We start from the raw sequence: 14,641 nt of genomic DNA, 5'->3' as shown, positions 1-14,641 counted from the left end.
TCCGTATCGATGAACTATACTACCCCATAAATGACCCAAGTGACTCGAGCACCCATATGTCACAAGTCTGAGACCACAGAAAAGACAGCTTCAGGTGATACCCATTTTTTTCCATGGAGAACAGTGGGTTGGTGATATATTGTCAAAAGTGACATAAACGTGCGTGCTAGAACACCTTATACCCCTCCTCGGTGACCAAGATAGAGGACTCGAAAACAGTTACTGCATGAAAGAGGCGCCCAACTCCCTGTGTTCAACTTTCAAAAGCCAAATCATCACTGATTTAACCGAGACATTGCAGCGTTTAACCAGTTCGGACGACGTGAGGGTGAACGATCACCCCATGGCAGAAAGCAGAAACAATGAAGCTACACCCAGAAACCCCAAACGGTAAAGTCAACCGCCTATGCAGAGAGATTGGAGATATAGACAGTCCACGGTTCGAGGGTGAAAACTTTGGGAGCCAAGTGCTTGCACGTTCACTTCGAAATACTGGTGAACTCAGCGGGGTCTGCGTCAAACAGGAAATTCACACAAACTTGTCGGTTTCAGATCCGGAAGATGGCGACTCAAATGTCCACACTGCACTCACAACTATCAGGGTACCCTGTTAGAAGACATGGGATGTGATTATCAGAGAGCCAAGAGTTGTCTCGGCGATCCCGCTTGGAAGGCCTCAATAAAAAAAAAATATTACATATGGGAAGGCTCGCAGTTGGGCCAAGTAGACAATGGCATGCAATGGGGACCAGTACGCCCACAAAAAAAAAACATGACGCAGTTGCAGAGGCTGGTTCCCAATGTCCATATGTTTGAATAGAGGGACTTCGTTGGATATCCGTTGTAATTAGCAACAGCAGACTTGGTACTACTCGTTTCCGAGTAGGTTCTGCATGCAATTTCCGTAACCTGAAACGCGTTTGAAGCTCGAGGACGCGTAAGTGGCAGAACTTGGACGAAGAGCAGAGAATAAATGGCCACCCAATCACGTGTCGAGAGAGTCTGCCTCTTAAGGTGCTGGCACTGACGCGTCCTCACCTCCAACTCTCAAACTTTGCTTTCTTGACAGACCATGGCTGACCCATCTGGCGCAGCGCCTCAACCAGGAGAGAATGACATCTCTACCGCTATTCTCAGGCCAAAGAAATCGTAAGATCACTCTGCTCGGGACGCGTTCGACACTTCTCACGCTGACACAACCTCTTCCTAGCCCAAATCGACTTATCGTTGATGAAGCCACTTCTGATGATAACTCCGTCGCTACCATGAGCCCCGCAACTATGGAGGCTCTGGAACTTTTCCGCGGCGACACCATCATTGTCAGGTATGCATGTGCATTGCTTGCCCAAATCCTCCGTGTCTTACACATCCCAATTTCCAGGGGAAAAAAGAGGAAGGACACAGGTGTGACAACACAAATAGCCCCGTTGCTCGGCATATGCTCAAAGTTTGGCTAGTGCTCATTTGCTTAAGCTCCGATGATGTTGAAGAGGGTAGAATCCAAATGAACAAAGGTATGAAATTTGGAGGCCAACCGTTTTCGCACCGGCTTAATCATCCCTATCCAGTCGCTCGCAACAATTTGCGCGTCAAACTTGGTGATCTGTGTCACGTCCATCCTTGCCATGACATAAAATATGGCAAGCGCGTCCATATCTTGCCGTTCGACGATTCAATTGAGGGTATGGCATTCGATGTTGGAGAACGCGTACGTGCTGATCTTTCGCTTCAGGTCTAAGCGGAAACATTTTCGATGTATACCTAAAGCCCTACTTCCTCGAAGGTAGTTATAAATATGTCGGAGACTGCATTTTGGCTGATATTCGTGTTCTACACTAGCTTATCGTCCCGTGCGCAAGGGCGATACATTTCTTGTACGCGGAGGGATGAGGACCGTTGAATTCAAAGTCATAGAAACAGATCCGGCAGAGTTTTGCATCGTAGCTCAAGACACTGTCATTCACACCGAAGGCGATCCGGTCAAGCGTGAGGATGAGGAAGCCAACCTTGCGGACGTTGGCTACGATGACATCGGTGGCTGTCGCAAGCAGATGGCGCAAATTCGCGAATTAGTTGAACTTCCTCTCCGCCACCCCCAATTATTCAAATCTATTGGTATCAAACCACCTCGCGGTATCTTGTTGTATGGCCCTCCTGGGACAGGAAAAACTCTCATGGCTCGTGCCGTTGCAAACGAGACAGGCGCTTTCTTCTTCCTTATCAATGGGCCCGAAATCATGAGTAAGATGGCAGGGGAGTCGGAAAGTAACCTGCGGAAAGCTTTTGAGGAAGCGGAGAAGAATTCACCTGCCATCATTTTCATTGATGAGATTGACTCAATCGCACCTAAACGTGAAAAGGTATGTCCCTGTCCGCAATATTCACAATGCATTCTGTCAAACCTTCTATTTTCCAAGACAAATGGCGAAGTCGAGCGCCGTGTTGTGTCGCAGCTCTTGACCCTAATGGACGGCTTAAAATCACGTTCTAACGTTGTCGTTATGGCTGCCACTAACAGACCAAATTCGATTGATCCTGCCCTTCGTCGATTCGGCCGTTTTGACCGCGAAGTTGACATTGGTATTCCTGATCCCACTGGCCGCCTGGAAATCCTTCGGATTCACACGAAGAATATGAAACTTGTTGATGATGTGGATTTGGAACAGGTAAGAGCTTCGGGTGTTATGGTTTGGAAGGCGCTGAGGTGGAGTTCAATTGCCAGATTGCCGCGGACACCCATGGATACGTCGGTTCCGATATCGCTTCGCTTTGCTCTGAGGCTGCTATGCAGCAAATCAGAGAAAAGATGGATCTTATTGACCTTGATGAAGACACGATTGATGCTGAGGTTTTAGATGCACTGGGCGTCACAATGGAGAATTTCCGCTTTGCCTTGGGTGCGTCCAATCCATCGGCTCTTCGGGAGACCGTGGTCGAAATTCCGACCACAACTTGGGACGACATTGGTGGACTGGACAAAGTCAAGCAGGAGCTCCAGGAAACTGTCACTTACCCTGTCGAGCATCCCGACAAGTTCGTTAAGTATGGTATGTCACCATCCAAGGGTGTGTTATTCTATGGACCTCCTGGTACCGGAAAGACCCTCTTGGCTAAGGCTATTGCCAACGAGTGCCAGGCAAACTTTATCAGTATTAAGGTGGGTATGCACGATTTGCGCATCGCCCGATTGGGCTGAAATGTTGGTTTAGGGACCTGAGTTGCTCACAATGTGGTTCGGTGAATCGGAGGCAAATGTGCGGGACGTGTTTGATAAGGCTCGTGCGGCCGCTCCTTGCGTAATGTTCTTCGACGAGTTGGACAGCATCGCCAAGGCTCGTGGCGGCTCCGGCGCGGGTGGCGATGGCGGCGGTGCTGGTGACCGCGTGTTGAACCAAATTCTCACTGAGATGGACGGTATGAATGCCAAGAAGAATGTCTTCATCATTGGCGCTACCAATAGGCCGGATCAGATCGATCCCGCCCTTCTCCGCCCTGGTCGCCTCGACCAACTCATTTACATCCCTCTGCCTGACGAACCATCCCGAGCTGCTATTCTCAAAGCCGCTCTTCGCAAATCGCCTATTGCCAAGGAAGTGGACCTTGGCTTCCTTGCCAAGAATACTCACGGGTTCTCTGGTGCTGATCTGACTGAGATCTGTCAGCGTGCAGCAAAGCTCGCAATCCGTGAAAGCATTGAAGCTGACATACGGCGCGAGAGAGAAAAGGCAGCTAGGACAAGCGACGAAGACATGGAGGAAGACTTGGAAGAGGATGATCCCGTTCCTGAAATTACTGTGTGAGTCACGAGGTTTCTCTTATGCAGTCTGACTCTCATCCACTTCAACAGTGCCCACTTTGAGGAGGCTATGAGGTTTGCTCGCCGTTCTGTCTCGGATCAAGACATCCGACGATATGAAATGTTTGCTCAGGTGAGTTGCACAACTGCTTCTATTCTGCTGGAAGCTAAAATATTATGCCTTTCAGAATCTACAACAATCCCGTAGCTTTGGTTCGACTTTCAAGTTCCCTGAGGGTGGTGCACCTTCCCAGGCACCGGCCAATGCACCGAATTCTAACGCTGGATTTGGGCAAGATGCTGATGATGATGACCTGTATGCCTGAGCAATCCGCAAGAAAAACTTGGGGAAACAGAATCTCATCTTCTGTACATGACCTTCCGCTTCCACGTTCACGAGTAGAATATTTCTTTGTTTTCTCCCATATTTCATTCTCTGCACAGGGTGATGATACTCTTCGTGTATTTTAATAAGCCAAGCGATATTGGAACCAGCATGCGCATGCGTGTGTGCATATTCGGTCTGGCAGCAAAGTGCCTACGAACGAATCAAGACGTGGCTGCATGCACACTATTACAGCAAGAGACAAAAAAAACGGCCGATCAGATTTTGTTAAACATATCGGGAACAAGTCAGCTGTTCGATTATTTTAGGAAAATTTGAGCACTTATTACATATTGTGTCCCAATGACACTCCTCCGTGCCAAATATGGCTAGCCCGCATTTCCCGTTGTGCGACAATGGGCAAACACCTTAAACCCCCAGCCAGAGAGCTCTTGATTACCATGTCTGAGACTATGAGCACATCGCAAATTTCAGAAGCTATACAAGTGCCTGCACGCACTGTCCGGAAGATTCTTGCACACCCGGAAAGACATCAACGTGGCCCCCTCACTGAAACTCGCGGCCGACATCGCTGTCTGAATGTCCATTCTATCAATGTAGCTATCCACATATTGGATTCCACTGCCCTCTAACTCTTTGCTGTAGTTTCTAGATAGCCTCATTGAAATGAAGCCCGACCTCATGCTCTCTGAGCTCCGGACTGCTCTCATCAATGAGTTCCATATTGAAATCAGTGAGCGCACAATTTCCCGTGAAATGACGCGTCGCGATCTAACATACAAGAAGGTATTGAGTCACTTTCTAACTATGGCAATACCATTGATGTCTATTTCAGGTTCAGAGAATAGCTGCCGAGCGTGATGAAGGAAGACGCGCGGACTTCAGACAGTACATGGGGGGAAACTACCAAGCAGAACACCTAGTATTTGTAGATGAAACAGGTGTTAGCCGTCAGACAGGAACCCGGACTCATGGTTGGTCACCCCGTGGAGAGCGTGCCCGGCGTCGCGACTTCTTTATTCGCGGCATAAAGTATGTGATCCTAAGGTTTAGATGGCATATTATGAATTAACAACCACAATACTAGATATTCTGTCCTTCCAGCAATGTCACTGGAAGGTATTCTGCATTGCGACATTCAGGTCGGAGCATACACAAGCGAAGCATTACTATGGCGCGGTCTGGTACCGACTTTCCTAGTCTTCACCTTCGCTTGGCTAGTTGACGAGTCGGGTAGAGTGTGAGAAGAGATTTGGGCTGCCGCGAGGTCCTGAAGCAGGGTGGCAGCATTGGCGAGTGTGATAGGTGCATTTGGTGTTGCAGATGTCCGATTAAGATAATTCTGGATACGGCTGCGGAGGCCATTGTCGGACTGCGATTGATCCCCTTTAGAAGATAGATAGGGTTGAGAGCATCGAAGTAGAATCAACAATAGGGTACTTACAGTTGTGAGGAATGAAAAATGATACTGCGTCATCACCTTGGCCCTTGCCGTCATCAAAGGCATCCAATACAACGGTGGAATTATCTGGAAGATATCGCGCATGCCCGTTGACAAGGCATTTGGAAAGGGCATCATCGCGAGTCTTTGGTAGTGGAGGGATGTCAGTCATTCCAAGTAGATGTGCAGCACTCCATAGAGGACGTCTTCCCGGGTTCTCCTCCCAGAATTTAAGATCAAACTTTTCAATGTTAGTCGTCATAATGAGAGAGTTAGTAGAAGGGAAAGATCAACGCTGAACTTTCAGACTAAGAGGCCATGGAACGTGGCATTTTATACCTGGTGAACTCGGAAGTGCCGTCGACAGTGCCGACAGTGCCGACATACAACAAATCATGGGATGCGCTGTGGTCATGTAACGGATGAAGCAGCCATGCTTCACATGAGCTACAAAACTATTGAGTGGCACACGTGAAACAGGGTAAAAATACCTTCAACGCTGGAAGAGACCCCAGCAGAAGACGGGCAGTAGGCAGTTGCCATATAGGTCATGTGTGCTAAAACAGCGGTGTATTCTAATTCTAATTTGACCCTGATTTTGCTCCCGATTTGGATCATCACGAGACCCACCCGTGACGTTTAGCAAATTTTGATCGGCCGTTTTTTTTGTCTCTTGCTGTAATTGAACGTATTCTTAGTCTCTGGAATTACCTCACATATGGCCGGCTTCGCTCCTAGGCAGGTTACCAGCCTCGATCTACATATTAATATAGTATAGGCCTCGCTCCCTGAACATTCACGCTATCGATCGATGCATGTAGCGCGCGTATTATACAATATATTGAACTTTACCGTATTTTCCTAATATATAGTTTTTAGACATGGTATTTGCATGTACCTAACAAGCATGACAGACGCTAATGAGTTTAGATCGAAGCGCCGTTGATATTATATGTACCATTTTTTGTGCATGTGCTCCCCATCAACATTATGAACTACTTGGTGTGACATGTGGAATGAGGCAGAAGTACCTCCAGTGCACGGCTGGACCCCGGCATAAGTTACTAGGTTTAGTCAGAGTAGCTGTAGGCCTACTTCCTGTCATTTTTGGATAATTACATGATCGACAAGGGTTATTCGTCCAAAAGCAGGCTGTCGATTTTTGTCTCGGCCGGGCGAGCATGAGATCATGACGGACTGGACACAATACTGAGGGATCATGTCTGAACACTTCATCCCACCAGTCAGCTCATAACGCCGAAATAGAATATTCTGCGCGTCATAGAGGAATCAATGTCACAACAATGCAATCTTTTCTCTAGCTGCTGTCCAAGTTATTGTCCGGTATTTTACAGGGAAGGCTGCGAAAATTCTAATCGACATCGGAAATCTGCATGCACCAGCAAACGAGATGAAGGGGAAGCATCGAATCTCCTCGTCAAAGATTTGTGCTAGCGAAGGCTTGATCATGGCCCAGGAATTAGGTGAACTGACCTGTTCATTGGGCCCCTACTACTTGCGCGAGGAGAAAGGAGTGAGGGGTAAGAAGGGCGAAGAGGCTTGATCAGCCAGTGAGCTAGCTCATCTGAATGATCCGTTGGCATCCGGCGCCCTCAGTTCAGCAGTCCATCCATCACCCGCTCTCCGCCACAATGAATTCCGCGGAATCAACGTTCGAATCATGCCCGGAATTGTGGAGCGGAGTGTCTACGAGTGAAATCAGTGCTGCGAACTGATACGGACAGTTGGAAACGGTGCCGGGATATTCATGAGAGAGAGAGAGAGAGGGTAATCTTGCAAGTGGGAGTGCGTGGATAGATCTGAGACAGTGGATAGACTATGGAAGAACGGATGGAAGGACACGAAACAAAAGTTCGATAGAGAGTGTGTGTGAGTGTGCGTGTGCGTGTAATGAGATGAAAGGGCACTGGCGGAATGGACGAGGTGAGCTGATGATACTGATTGAGGCTTTATATGTGGGTATTGTAAGAGGGGAATATGCGAATGGGCAGAGTGTTCCCTTGTGCCGCAGTAGGGCGGATCGCCTAAGCGAGGGAAATGACACAGCATTAATATGATGATTTCCCTTTTGTCGAATCTTTTGGGACGCTCTTCCAAGTAAAACTGGTATATACCGGGGCATGAGTGCCTATTTATGGATCGAATGCATCTGTCAAAATCAAAACTTAACCGGGGAAGGTTGTTTAGGGAAGTTGCGCACATTCAACTCTCCCAGATGCAGTGAGCTTGTCGGATCATCCTCAACCTAGGTCCCTTCAACATTGTAATTCCGAGAATCCAATTCCCGCATCTATCGATACCACCTTGAAAAGGATAAGGATGCTGATGGTGGGCATCAAAATCCGTGAAATCTTGTGAGAGAATGAGACTCACGTCTTTAAGGAGTAGTAGAAATGGGCCTAGGCCATTGTAACTGTACCGATGATGGTTTGGTGCCCAAACGGTTTAATTTGAAGTCAACTCGAAGAACGCATCGAGGCAAATTCAGTACAATTGGCACCGAGTTCACTAGACTGCTTCGTTCGGGTGCTCCGGCTCCGAGCCGGCCCAGCGAGAGTGGATGGACAAGGCTGCGGGGTCTTGTACATATGTCAGGCTTCTAGGTGTTGCCCGCGGAAGAGATGCTGCTGTTGGAACGTTCCTCTGGAGTGCAAGGCAACGAGGCAGTATGGGAAGCCGCCAACGAAGAGAGAAGATAAAGGAAATGCTTCTTTCCGGAAAGGGGGGGGTGATGAATGAGATTCGCAAGACGGGAAGTGGCTGATCATGTGGCTGATGAAGCGCCCATAAAACCATAAAGTGCCCCTCGTCGAGCTCGAGGGACGGAATACGGGATGATGGAGCGGAAGGATCAATGTCTAATAGCAAATCAAGATGTACCAGGGCGCAAGTTCACTCCAAACCTCCGACTGGGTGGCGTTGCAACAAAGTCCAAGGAGTTGAGCTCAACCACAGAATACTCTAGCTTCTTCTGAGGCCCGAATCATAGCTGGCACTAGTAAAGATCGTATTGCGAGTTTACTTAGGCGGAGTGTCAACGGCTCGGAGACGGCGCCACTTCGAATGAGTTGCAACAAATAGTGATTACGTGAGCAACAACTTAGCCCATAACAAGCAAACGTTTTCAATGTGATGGGGAGAAGCTGGCTTCGACCAGAGATCTATTGTGGGAAGTCATGCACGTCGTTCAATTGACTGAATGGCGCCGATAACGATGACAAGCCTGTGCAAGGCCAGCTTTGTTCATAGCATGGGCGTGGGGGGGACGACACTTCTCAGTTATGCACAACCGCACCTCTCCATTCCCTCGGAGGTAGGGGGCATAGTTTATTGCGTCCAAACGAGCTACCCAAAATTGGCATCGTCAACGGCAACGTATTGCCGCTTATTTACAATCTCATACTTATCATCTTGCTTCCACCTCCTAGCTCGTACCATGCCTAGAAACTTCTCCGCAGCCGCTAGCACACTTCCGCTTCTGCGTCGCCCATAAAAATAAGTCCGCGCACATGTCAGAAGCGTTCAACGGCCACCCAGCCGCTTTTCCACTCACTGAACTGCCTCCCGTGATGCAGCAGACACATAATTCGGGCAACAAGTCCCTGCTACAATGCGACAGAGCATGTCGTCATTCAGCGACCCGCGTACACGCGCCCATCCTCCGACTACCCGAAGGCTGTAAGTGGTTGGCATCACCAATGAGAACCGCTATCAGTCACCCCTGAGCATTGTACAACACGCTGGGCATGTGGCGGCATTCTGTCGCACCCTTTCTTTCATCTTTTGCCCGAGTACCGCTGCAGTTCATCCATGTCGCACCGTTCCTCCCCTTTTCAGGCGATCCCCTATCTGCTTTTAACTTCCACCAGTTACCGCATGTGCTAGATGGAACGCTTACCTATTTCAAATGAAATCGCCCATCTAGATTTCTCTCTAAGATCAATTTTCAAAAATGCAGAACTGAACCTTAATCCTATTTTTCCAACGGACTTGCGGTCTGCGATGTTGAAAGGTAGGACACACTATGCGTGCCAGACAAATCTTGCCACGTTTTCGTATCATTTGAACGATTGGAGTTACTTATCAGATGCAACGAACTCGTCACACTGATTGAGATTGACGTCCTTTCTTGTGCTGCATGCAGAGTAAAACCCCAAGGCTTGTTGCTCGCAATTATCATGGTGACGAACAGTAAATGGGCGAAATACAGGAATCACATCAGTGCAGGCATTCGTAGTGACACCTTTGTCTGAATTCGGAAATATCCGAACCAATTCAATTGTGACTCAACGACGAGGACGTCCTCAAGCCAACTTAGAGACTCAGGGTTGTATCTGGATCGACTCTAATCTCTGTTCCAAGTCTCTTAGCACATTATGGTGAGTTATTTTGGGTGCAGAATGCTGGTTCTCGGCTGGATGCACGTTCGTGACTTTGGATGCAAGTTCAGTGTGTGCTGATAATAGTCTGTTTATCCTTCCTCCCCATGGTGAATCTGTACTGTGTCTTGCGCCATTGATGCTTCTGGGGTTCTCCGGCCTGCTTTGGATTTTGATGCCTTGGTACCGAACGAATGGATGGGTGGCCAAAACAATCAATCATCTTGGTTCTTTTTGGCTTTTTGGTGATTGGAATGATAGACTACCAAGCGAAGAAATGGGGGGCGGAACAAGCATAACCGTGGCCATACCAAGTTTATCCGTTGCTCGAACTGTGCCCGATGCGTGCCAAAAGACAAGGCGATTAAGCGATTCACCGTGAGGAATATGGTCGAGTCTGCTGCGATTTCGGATATCAGCGCTGCCTCTGTCTACCAAGGTGAGCCAATTTAGGTCTCTTGGGCTTTGATAATAGTTAATTCATTGATTATGTATCTTTTGCGCAGAATACGCTGTTCCTAAACTGTACCTCAAAATTGCGTACTGCGTTTCGTGTGCTATTCACTCACATAGTAAGTCCATTCCCTTTGGTAGATTCCTCAAGGGGTTCTCCGATCCGCGATGTTAATCTTAATCTCACTGACGTACATTTTCAATTCGACACTTCTGTTGGCCCATAACCCCTCCCCTCCCCTTTTCTTCCTGAACAAAAATGGCCCATTTTTAGTCGTGCGTGTCCGCTCCCGGGAGGGTCGCCGTAACCGTGCCCCTCCACCGCGTGTTCGGTGGAAGGATGGGAAGAAGATCAATGTTGCCGTCACAGCGGCTGAAGATGCTAAGGGTGCTGCATGATGGTCGTTTCTGATATAGGAGAAAAAAAAAGCTCCACCACATTCCACACGATTGTTTTATGCTATCTTCATGCTTGCGGCTGTTTCTCGACTTGATGCCATATTGTGCCCGTTGATGCCTCGTCCTATGCCGTTTACACCATGTGCTTGTTGTGATCGATCCTTCGTTGTCTGGTTTTGATTACTCATCACCCCTTACATGCGCCCGATCATTGTTCTAGATGGCCATGACCCTGCTTTCGCTATAGCCTTAGCAATCATGAGAGCTTTAAATGCGCTCATTTATCGCTTCACGTCTGTCCAGGGCGCCTTTCATAAATTCATGTGGACAGGTTTGGGGTCACGTGAGGCTGCAATGTGGCGAGGCAACTTGACACAGGATTAACGTTTTCGTAAATAGCTGTGTCGGGAACGGAGCTGACGGTGTTTTGAGAGTAAGGTGGCTGACGGGAACTTGACGTGATGGGGATTTCATGAGGATGGGAAATGGTGTAACACGATCAGATCATAGAAGTGCCATATGTTTTGGGATATTTGGTGCCAGGGATCTGAGCACTTGGGCAAGTTTCTAGCGTGGGGGCCAGGGGTACTTTAGAAAAGCAACGTTGCAATGGGTCGTGCGACCAGGTCAACTAGCGTTAGCGCTGCCTCGTTGTCCATATGATAACAATTTCATTTTTATTCATATTCATATTACTTAACTTTATTGCACCATTTTGTCGGACTCGGTCGGATTCAAGTCTGGACTCTTTCCCGTCCGAATCCGAATATATTCTCTGTCCTCCAACGCTCTCTTCGTCCTTTACAAGTTCACTCCCCACATCCCTCCGCGTCCTCCTCCTTCACCACCCGTACACAACGCTCCGTTTCCATATCATGGGGACAACTGACACATCCTCTTCCACCTCTCAGATCATCTGTCCTACTCCTCGGCGTGGTTGTCTTGTCCGGACTCCTTCCAGTGATTGTGTTGCCAAACGATGCGTCAAGTGGTGTCTCAAGAATGAGATTCATGAGGTTGAGCAGTGGGACAGGTCTCCCTGTCCGGTTACCCCAAAGCTCACTTACAGGTTAGTGCTTGCTCTTTCCTCCGTTGTTGTGGTTTGTGGGTGGGTCATGTCACACCCATGACCACATTCGGTGATACTTCGCTTTTCTTTTTTGGCGTCACCGCCATCGAGTTTGTCACGCGTGCGAGAGAAGGAAGCTGATTTTGTGGTGTTTTTCTTCCTCTTGATACTCTAGAGACTTGCTCGAGCTTAAACAGCTCGAATTAGACAAAGTTCCACAGTCTCCATTTAGATCGTTGGCCGACCTACCCGTCATTGGTTTGCCTCGCGTTGGTGTTGGTCTACAACCCATTTTCGATAGAAAACACTGCGACAAGGCCCCAACACCGACTGCTACCCCTGTGCCGACACCTGACCGGGTTGATTCACCTCAAATCGACGACAAGCCATTATCCTCCCCTGCATACCATATTCCACTAAGCCCTCCCGATGGCTTGCCTACCCCCGATGAACCGTCATTAGACGGTCAGAAATCGGCTGAGACTGGCGGAACGTCCACTTTCCCGTCAAAACCTCCAGATAAGGAAACGTGCAATCATATCTCCCAGGCTCTCAACATCACCTCTGCACTCCTGGCAACACCAGCTCCTAGGAAGTTTTCTTCTCCGAAAAAGCCAACCTTGCAAGGATTCCATTTCATGCCTTTGTTGTCCCTCCCAGAAACGTCATCTTCCAGCCCTCCCCCACCCGCTTTACCGACTCCACCACCTTCCATATCAAGTTGTGATGGGGAATCGGAATTGGATGATGATGCTCAAACAACAACGGAGGATGACAGCGTGTCGCAAATGAGCGACTCAGCGCGATCCGACCGGGGCGAAGACGAGGAACCGACATTGACGTGGACCGACGGCGAAATTCAGGCACCTCAAGAATCGAACCGTACCACCTTGCCGAAGACGGACGAACATAGATCCAGGGAATTTGATGTACCTTCCAACACTTTATCGTCAATGTCCCAACCCCAGCCGTCGCATCCTGTCCGTCACTACGACCCACCGGCCGCATCATCTTCTGTATTCCACCCCACTTGTGCGAACCGGTTCTCGTCTCCGCAGCACCGGCTGGGGTCCACACCGTATCCGCCGCCACGACCTTCCACCATGAATCATCATCGACCTTATGTTGCTACCTGCGCACGGGGTCCTCATCTCTTGCAGCGGCCTATGACGTCGTGTAAGCCTGGTGGAGGGATGGGCTTGGGCTCAAGTTCTCGAGGGAAGGTCTAGCATCTTTGATCGTGGGGTTGCCTTGTGCCCCAGATTCGGAAAAAGGGAATGCACAAATTGTGTGCCCACGTTCAGGCATTGTTATCATGGAGCCCCGTCCGTGATGCTGAAAATGGGGCATCGGCCGATTGGATGAATCTTAAATCTAAGTCGATTTTTTTGCCTGATTTCCATTGTTGTTTGGAAGCTTTGAGCGACACCCTCCTCTCCTCGTTCTGCTTGTCTTTTGTTATTCCCTCTCCACTGCACTTGGATTGCTTTCCGCAACTCAACTTCTCCTTTCCTCATAGCATTGCAAATTGACTCGCTTCTCCTTCCCCAACAAGTACCCTCCGCCTCACCCATTCGCCATGCCCCCCCCCCCCCCCCTCCCGCATCATTGACATTCACTATCCAGTTATCGGTCCGTATCTTCTTTACATCGAACAGCCTTTTTTGGTGGTTTTTGAAATTTGTCTCTGGTGTCCGGTGACCACAGCTGCTTAAGGGAGCGAATTTGCACATGACCCCACGTTTTCATGACGATCGTAGACCCTCCGATTCGCGCGGTTTTATTGACAAGTCGATTTGTATGTATTCCCCAACGAATACGTCCTCATGGACCTTGATATACCACGTTTGGGGGAGGGGGGCCTCGGTTTTTTCCCTTCCTTCCTCCATATCGCATTTCTCCCGGTCTTTTCTTTGCATTCACACGGACATATTGATTCATATTGTAGCGCGCGTTACTTTTTCAATATTTGCGGTTATCACCAGAATCTGGGTTGTCTCTTTTTTAGTGGATAGTCTTAGTCATTCATTCTGTTCTGGCGAATTTTGCTCGAAAACGCCCCCCTTGTGCACAGTGCCCTTACATCATGTAACAGCTGTATTTCTATTTTACCCTATCAGCGTTACATACATAATATAAACCCCGTCCAACTTCTACATTACAATATTGGGATGCGCGCGCACATTCGCGATAGCGATATTCGCCATGCGTCCATGGAACCGTCTTGCAAGCGGGGGGGTGCTGCACGTGAGTATAGAGTATCGGGTTCGATCGGAAAGGTATTTGCAAATTGTCATCCGGTTTTTGGCTTTTGCTTCGGGCGAAGGCTTGAGAAGCCAAACCATTTGTCTGATTTCTCTCGCTGATAGCTATCGATCCGAAATGCGGGCGATTGCGCGGTAGGGCACGTTTAAGGAGGGAAAGTGCAGCCTATCGTATTAGTACGAAGGGTGCGCGTGTATATAGGCCCGGCAAGCTTCACTATATGTAGTTGAATGTTCTCGGTAAAGGATAAACATTGGGCCGACGGATCAATGTTTTTTTTATGTAGGAGAAATACAAGATCATTTCCTGGAGCTATGTCTTCCCTAGTTAGGCAGAGCTCAAAGCCTTGAAGCTTCTCATCCTGCATATCAGCAAACGACTTGCTTGGCTAAGAAGAGATCGAGATCGAAATATATGGTCCAGGTCAAGTCTAACACTGATGCCGCACAGTAGCACGCTTCTTTGCATATAT

At 48.6% G+C, this 14,641-nt stretch overlaps 7 protein-coding genes across 7 annotated transcripts; 4 read left to right on the top strand and 3 right to left on the bottom strand.

Annotated features, from left to right (window-relative positions):
• Positions 1 to 1,072: 1,072 nt before the first annotated feature.
• EI90DRAFT_2924063 (P-loop containing nucleoside triphosphate hydrolase protein) lies at positions 1,073 to 4,122 on the top strand (the record flags this gene model as incomplete). Its single annotated transcript, XM_039054843.1, has 12 exons — positions 1,073 to 1,149; positions 1,211 to 1,324; positions 1,382 to 1,404; positions 1,458 to 1,514; positions 1,569 to 1,682; positions 1,733 to 1,783; positions 1,840 to 2,360; positions 2,418 to 2,666; positions 2,723 to 3,157; positions 3,210 to 3,796; positions 3,848 to 3,929; positions 3,985 to 4,122. The coding sequence occupies 12 exons, from the start codon at positions 1,073 to 1,075 to the stop codon at positions 4,120 to 4,122; spliced, it is 2,448 nt and encodes an 815-aa protein (XP_038914830.1).
• A 1,127-nt stretch (positions 4,123 to 5,249) lies between these two features.
• EI90DRAFT_3062520 (uncharacterized protein) lies at positions 5,250 to 6,081 on the bottom strand. The gene is made up of 2 exons (XM_039060642.1): positions 5,587 to 6,081; positions 5,250 to 5,528 (listed from the first exon to the last, which is right to left on the bottom strand). The coding sequence occupies exons 1-2, from the start codon at positions 5,843 to 5,845 to the stop codon at positions 5,281 to 5,283; spliced, it is 507 nt and encodes a 168-aa protein (XP_038914829.1). The 5' UTR covers positions 5,846 to 6,081; the 3' UTR covers positions 5,250 to 5,280.
• A 953-nt stretch (positions 6,082 to 7,034) lies between these two features.
• EI90DRAFT_1389764 (uncharacterized protein) lies at positions 7,035 to 7,984 on the bottom strand. The gene is made up of 2 exons (XM_039051746.1): positions 7,978 to 7,984; positions 7,035 to 7,926 (listed from the first exon to the last, which is right to left on the bottom strand). Exon 2 carries the CDS (start codon positions 7,804 to 7,806, stop codon positions 7,303 to 7,305), a length of 504 nt encoding a protein of 167 aa, XP_038914828.1. The 5' UTR covers positions 7,807 to 7,926; positions 7,978 to 7,984; the 3' UTR covers positions 7,035 to 7,302.
• Positions 7,985 to 8,949: 965 nt separating this feature from the next.
• Positions 8,950 to 9,666, bottom strand: EI90DRAFT_3017198 (uncharacterized protein; the record flags this gene model as incomplete). Its single annotated transcript, XM_039057078.1, has 4 exons — positions 8,950 to 9,082; positions 9,158 to 9,280; positions 9,324 to 9,502; positions 9,628 to 9,666. 4 exons carry the CDS (start codon positions 9,664 to 9,666, stop codon positions 8,950 to 8,952), a joined length of 474 nt encoding a protein of 157 aa, XP_038914827.1.
• Positions 9,667 to 9,743: 77 nt separating this feature from the next.
• On the top strand, positions 9,744 to 10,865 carry EI90DRAFT_3062508 (40S ribosomal protein S26). Its single transcript, XM_039060641.1, has 4 exons — positions 9,744 to 9,983; positions 10,245 to 10,422; positions 10,490 to 10,555; positions 10,711 to 10,865. The coding sequence occupies exons 1-4, from the start codon at positions 9,981 to 9,983 to the stop codon at positions 10,833 to 10,835; spliced, it is 372 nt and encodes a 123-aa protein (XP_038914826.1). The 5' UTR covers positions 9,744 to 9,980; the 3' UTR covers positions 10,836 to 10,865.
• On the top strand, positions 10,858 to 11,321 carry EI90DRAFT_3062507 (uncharacterized protein). The gene has a single exon (XM_039060640.1). It carries the CDS (start codon positions 11,034 to 11,036, stop codon positions 11,217 to 11,219), a length of 186 nt encoding a protein of 61 aa, XP_038914825.1. The 5' UTR covers positions 10,858 to 11,033; the 3' UTR covers positions 11,220 to 11,321.
• A 236-nt stretch (positions 11,322 to 11,557) lies between these two features.
• On the top strand, positions 11,558 to 13,179 carry EI90DRAFT_3062504 (uncharacterized protein). The gene is made up of 2 exons (XM_039060639.1): positions 11,558 to 11,904; positions 12,080 to 13,179. Exons 1-2 carry the CDS (start codon positions 11,711 to 11,713, stop codon positions 13,131 to 13,133), a joined length of 1,248 nt encoding a protein of 415 aa, XP_038914824.1. The 5' UTR covers positions 11,558 to 11,710; the 3' UTR covers positions 13,134 to 13,179.
• The last annotated feature ends 1,462 nt before the right edge of the window (positions 13,180 to 14,641 follow it).

Source organism: Cantharellus anzutake (genome assembly GCF_015039405.1).
Source record: "Cantharellus anzutake strain C23 chromosome Unknown EI90scaffold_31, whole genome shotgun sequence".
Lineage (NCBI taxonomy): Eukaryota > Fungi > Basidiomycota > Agaricomycetes > Cantharellales > Hydnaceae > Cantharellus > Cantharellus anzutake.
This window is presented reverse-complemented; position numbering and strand designations above follow the sequence as displayed.

Excerpts from the sequence above, each read along its gene's own strand:
- EI90DRAFT_3062504 (XM_039060639.1), top strand. The coding sequence starts at position 11,711 with ATGGGGACAACTGACACATCCTCTTCCACCTCTCAGATCATCTGTCCT. Across the intron at positions 11,905-12,079 it reads ACCCCAAAGCTCACTTACAG|AGACTTGCTCGAGCTTAAAC; the intron begins GTTAGTGCTTGC and ends TTGATACTCTAG.
- EI90DRAFT_3062520 (XM_039060642.1), bottom strand. The coding sequence starts at position 5,845 with ATGACGACTAACATTGAAAAGTTTGATCTTAAATTCTGGGAGGAGAAC. Across the intron at positions 5,529-5,586 it reads ATTTTTCATTCCTCACAACT|GGGATCAATCGCAGTCCGAC; the intron begins GTAAGTACCCTA and ends TATCTTCTAAAG.
- EI90DRAFT_3062507 (XM_039060640.1), top strand. The coding sequence starts at position 11,034 with ATGCGCCCGATCATTGTTCTAGATGGCCATGACCCTGCTTTCGCTATA.
- EI90DRAFT_1389764 (XM_039051746.1), bottom strand. The coding sequence starts at position 7,806 with ATGTGCGCAACTTCCCTAAACAACCTTCCCCGGTTAAGTTTTGATTTT.
- EI90DRAFT_3062508 (XM_039060641.1), top strand. Across the intron at positions 10,423-10,489 it reads CGCTGCCTCTGTCTACCAAG|AATACGCTGTTCCTAAACTG; the intron begins GTGAGCCAATTT and ends TCTTTTGCGCAG. Across the intron at positions 10,556-10,710 it reads GTGTGCTATTCACTCACATA|TCGTGCGTGTCCGCTCCCGG; the intron begins GTAAGTCCATTC and ends GCCCATTTTTAG.